The 5,389-nt window shown below is 40.6% G+C and overlaps 1 protein-coding gene across 1 annotated transcript; it reads right to left on the bottom strand.

The window, feature by feature from the left end:
- Window positions 1–633: 633 nt before the first annotated feature.
- plek (pleckstrin) lies at window positions 634–4,946 on the bottom strand. Its single transcript, XM_052613817.1, has 9 exons — window positions 4,780–4,946; window positions 3,694–3,849; window positions 3,422–3,603; window positions 3,204–3,295; window positions 2,823–3,007; window positions 1,936–2,040; window positions 1,646–1,729; window positions 1,498–1,570; window positions 634–1,310 (listed from the first exon to the last, which is right to left on the bottom strand). The coding sequence occupies exons 1-9, from the start codon at window positions 4,819–4,821 to the stop codon at window positions 1,171–1,173; spliced, it is 1,059 nt and encodes a 352-aa protein (XP_052469777.1). The 5' UTR covers window positions 4,822–4,946; the 3' UTR covers window positions 634–1,170.
- Window positions 4,947–5,389: the final 443 nt, after the last annotated feature.

Genomic DNA, 5,389 nt, shown 5'->3' with positions numbered 1-5,389 from the left:
TTGCTGATGCTGCTCTTGTTAAATTTCAGCCTCTGGATCTGATTCTGGATCATAAATAAACGGCTGAATCTGTTAGCCATGGTTTGTTTTGGATGATGGTTTTTTCCTCACGGTAATGTCACAACTTCCAAACGCTCTCAAAGCAAAAGCCTATTCGCGCTCGTGATTCTTTAGCTCCGCCCACACGTCACGCCTCCAGTCGGTCGTGTTTTTCCGGGAAAAATCGGTACAGACTATCTTTCTCTTATAAATATAATAAAACTAAAGACTTTTTGGAGTTATGAAGGATGCAGTACTACTCTATAGGTACTCAAGATTAACAGGAGATTGAGTGAAAACGAGCATTTCAACCCCCCCTCCCTTTAATGTGGATGCTCGGCTGCAGTCTCTGTTGATATGAGAGTAGCCCAGTGTAGTTTGGTGATGTGAAACATGGCAAACGCTCTGCTTTGTGTATCAGGAATACGGTACACCCCCTCACTAAAGATCAGCACCAAACCATACACAAAAATCATTCAAAAGTACAACAAATCTGCAGAAACTAAAAAAAAACAACAAGCTTTCCAGGTAGGCTACACTACACTCCTCACAATTCAACTACCAGACTGTGCACCATTAACATGTATAACCCACTTAAAGGTGTTATATAGTTTTTATTGTATTGTGTAATAGATGTGTGTAATAAAATACAGTGTATATATTAACATCAGAATGTTCCTGAAGTATATCTGGCTGTAGGTTTGAGGATCAGGACAGTGAGCAGGGTAGAGCTGTGATATCTAGAGACCGTTACATCACCTCACCTATCAGACGGTCACATCTCTAAATCTAAACCCACTCAAGAACAGAAACGAGAAGTTGAAATGAGAACAGGAAAATGCAGGACAGCTCAGGACGGCCAGATCAATGCCATTCACACCACTTTCTGGTGAAACCTTTCACCCACATCCTGTCTCGAACTCAGTGGGAGGGTTTTGTTTTGTGTTAAATTGAGAAACCCATGTCACATGATTGTTAGAAAGCCTCTCGCTCTGTGCAAATGTGGAAGGTGAAGAAACAACGAAATCGAATTTTTTTTTTTAGAAAATGCTGAAGAGGAGATTTTAGGATATTTAGTGGGCGGACAAAACAAGTCTCTATCAGGTGTGTTTGCTGTTCTCCAGACCACCGTTATTTCCCCATCTTGGCGACGCTCTGTACGGCTCTGATCCAGTCCTTGCGCTCGTCGGCTGTAGCTGCCTGCAGATAGTAGTGTACCTCATCTGACGTGATGATCTCAAAGAGATTCCCATCCACCTCCTGCCTCTTGGCTGAAGGTGTTTACAAGAGAGAGAAACATTTCTATTCATTCACTGTATAAACCCTTAGCAATGGATATATCATTATGATTGTTGAGCAATAAAGGTGCCAACTCTTAGGTCTCTGAACAATCTGATAACACTCTTTTGAGATGTACTGTATTCTGTTTGGATGGTAAAAGGTGTTTAGTCGTCATACCGTCAGGGACGTATTCCACCGCCGTCACAACTGAGCCACGCAGATGAATGGAGCCGAGAGGATCGTCCTCGCCCTTACAGAGACACACACATGATCCAAAACTGATTTAATATTAAATGCTAAATCTTCAGAGGTGCCAGGAACTTACTTTGGTGGGATCATAGTAGTGGATATAAGCAGGATCATCTCGAAGGATAAACTTTCTGACTTTCCAATTCTTTCGCCGGTGACCCTGTGTATAAAAAAAGAAATGTCTGAGAACATCTAATATCTTACATGCTTATAAATACTTATATTTCACAAGAAGGGAGCATTCAAATCAAAGCCTGTTCAATCAAACACATGTCTGTTTTGAAGGTTAGGGTTGAAACATATGCTTGTGTTTGTGAGACACGTTCACACCAGCGTTGCTTCCTCGTGTGTGTGTTCAGTGCTCACCTGCTTCAGCAGAAGACCCTGTTTGACTATGGCCCCTCTGAACTCCTCCTTCAAGATCACGTCCTCATCGCTCGAGTAACCCTCACAAAAGAAACCACTATCTGCCTGCAGATCAACAGACACACAAGCTCAACACCAGCTCTCGCGTCACACACACACGCCCTGTATATGAGGTGCAGGCTCACCCAGAACTGAAAATACAGCATAGCTCTACTCCAAATCAAAAAGCATTTCACAGACGCCCTACTTAGGCTCTTCTGTGCAGGGCACGAGAGACTACACTCAATTTACTTCAGTTTCACTTTACCATATCACAAAGATGAAACATTTTACATCAATATTTAAGTTTACATTTCTTTTCTGCAAAGAATAGGACCTTTTAAATGATGTCTTAAAATACAGCCTATGTAGGCAGCTCCCTGATCTTCAAGCAGAAGGAGCTGGATGCACTTTTTTTTAAATAATATCAATCCCCAAATCTTGAGTTGACATGCAGTGTGTTTATCTGGAGGAGAACTGCTACATCGACTCCATGCTCAGCTGGGGTTTGAATTGGGATCCTTGATATTCAGTAATATCGCCAATTCGATGGCACCAAATATGAACAAATCTTCAACTGAACTGCACTGAATAATGACAGCATTGTCTTCTGTACAGCTGCTTTATAGCTGAATCAAGTTCATTATAATAAATGAATACTGCAACATTGACAACAATTGAGTTGAATAGTGACATAATTGTCTTTGTAGAATTTGCAACATACTCAATGAGGTCTGCATTACTGATTCTGTTATTTTCCTGTTTATAACTGTGAAGCTGCTTTGTATTGTATTCAGCGTTGTAGAAATAAAGGTGAGTTGACTTTTGGAATAGAGCCAGTAACTCACAAAGTAATAAAGAGCCTCGATTTGATCCAGGAAAACACATTCGGCTCCTTTTTCTGCGCCGTCTTTGGACACGTCTCCGGCGGGCAGCAGGAATCCCTCGTTCAGCAGTCCGGAGGCCAGCATCAGGCCCTCGGCTCTGTTTCTGGACTTCCCCTCAGAAATCAACCAGTCGATCACTGAGTTTCCTACCAGCGGATCCACCAGAAGACATTTACAGGTCAACAACACTCACAGAGAGAGAGATTACAGAGATTACAGAGAGCTGTTCCTCTGGGGAAAACACCCCGGTGCTGTGTCAAGGCAATACTTCTGCTTTTCAGAAGTAAGACAGGTTTGGACTAGTTTTTCATTTGACCACTTGAGCTGAAGTGAATATCTTACCTGTGAAACAGTGATTGAACAGCCGTTTATCCTTCTCTACCTTCAGCTCTTTAACTCCACTGTCTTGATCTTTCATTAAAACATAGAGCTCACTGCAGACGGACAGAGAAAAGACCAGCAGGGTTATCATTCACAGCAGGGTGAGCTGAATTCAAAACAGACAAAGATTTCAAATCTGTTGAAGCTTTATAACTGAAAGCACTGTGTAATAATAATACCTCAGGTTGACATTTTCTGGTAAGCGAATGGATCGGCGCGTTGACTTCCTGGCAAACTTCTTGCCTCCCTGTAAACAGGTGAGGGCTCTCTTGATATCTTTAACCCAGAGCTCCCTCTCCTCGAGGTGGGCCGCTTGAAAGAAATGGTCCTGGTTCTTAGCTGTACTGACCTTGAACACTAGCTGTTCAGAAAAAGCATACGAGAGATATTCAAGAGAAACTCTAGATATGTCAGCTGTATACTGGTATAATAAGGTGTGTGATTCCTTCACCGATCTTTTAGTGAAATCCTGGCACGGGCTGGTCAGTTTCGCACCCTTCAGAGGGATCATTCCCTTCGGACTGTTGTCTGTCTTCTTCTTGTAATACTCAATGGCATCGTCTGCTAACACCACCCACAACACCTTCCATGAGTTCAGCACAGTGCCCTGCAAAACAAGAACCGTTCAGCGCTGTAGCTTCCTGAAATGGCCAACACAATTACTGAATACAAATGCAGTAGTAGTGTTGAGCTACAAACAAATCCCCAGATAAAAGAAACATGTTGTTTGATATGAAGCATTGCATCAACACTGGTTGAATTTCAGTATGCAAAAGAATTTCAATAAAGTGGAAACTTTCGATTTAGGCCATTTTCAGTTCTGTATTTCAGCTCTCACACACAGTTGTGGCTTGATTTGTTGAATATTTTCAGCTGCAGGATCCAGTGCTTCTCAAAGACAGGAATATTATGAAATGCTATTACAAAACTATTTTAGGGGTTCAATTCAAATTGTGCGGAAAAAATGAAATCCAAAGGAGGGTGTTTCCACTTCTATTCCCAAAATAGAAAAACTTCATGGAAAAACATGACAAAATATCAGCACTGTCAAACATGGTATTGTCATGGTGCATGTTTAAAAACCAAGAGAGTACAGCCTGCCTTGAGACTTGTAACTAAATTGTTCAGTGCCAGCAGTGCAAAATACTGCCAAAGTCTCAAAAACTTTAATTAAACTATCAACTAGCCAAATGCTGTTTTGGGTTAATCTGAAAAAAAGAAAAAAAAAAAATCTATAATTTTGTCTATATACATTCATGACTTTCTAAAACATCCAGATTATAAAATGTTCAGTTTTACAATTGAAAATGGTGTTTGGATGAACGTCGAAACATCTTGTCGTTTCTTTTCATGTAGTCCAGTGATTTTAAATAAAGAGGTTTTTTTTTTTTTTTTCTTTGTACTTGGCAGTAAAATTTCCTTTTAAGGTCACCAGTGAAACTGACACATTGACACATTTGACAGAAAACGTAATGCTCTATAACCCTGAAGCACATGATAGAAGAGCCACAGAATCAGAGATGAATGGAGGTCTTACCTTCTTCACGAGGTATCCTTCTCTGATTGTTGTTGGCTCCATTACTATGAAGTAAAGAGTGTCGGTCTGCAGGGAGTGGTGAATGTAAGACCCATACAGTTCAGACGAATTTGTGTCTGACGTGTAACCTCAGTTGACAGTTATAGACACATTTTGATGAAAGGGAAGTTGCACACTCTCTGACAGGCAACTTCATGGTCAGCTAGTTTCCTTTGTGTTTTCAGCCCACACACAAATGTGTCAGAGGGCAAACGATATGCTTGTGTTTAATGATAAGGAACCCGTGGGCACCCATGATTATATTATGCTTGTCAGTGATAGTGAAAGACAAATGACAAAGACAAAAAAATGTCTATTCTGGTCTTAATTTGAATGTCAACATTTATAGTATCGTTGTGTTTAATTGCTAGAACAGACATTATTTACTATTTACTTTTGCAAAGAACCGTATTAGTCCTCAATAAGAAGCCCTTACTGAACCAGTCGTGGTGCAACTTCAAGTTATTTTGAAGCCTGCACTCGTGGGAATAAAACTACAACAAACTCATCACATTAGAAAAAACAATACTCTTACAGGAAGTTGAATGAAGATAGTTGTGAAGATAGATGT

Source organism: Carassius gibelio, chromosome A13, assembly GCF_023724105.1.
Source record: "Carassius gibelio isolate Cgi1373 ecotype wild population from Czech Republic chromosome A13, carGib1.2-hapl.c, whole genome shotgun sequence".
In the NCBI taxonomy this organism is placed as follows: Eukaryota; Metazoa; Chordata; class Actinopteri; order Cypriniformes; family Cyprinidae; genus Carassius; species Carassius gibelio.
The sequence above is the reverse complement of the archived record's forward strand: the minus strand, read 5'-3'. Positions and strand labels throughout refer to the sequence as shown.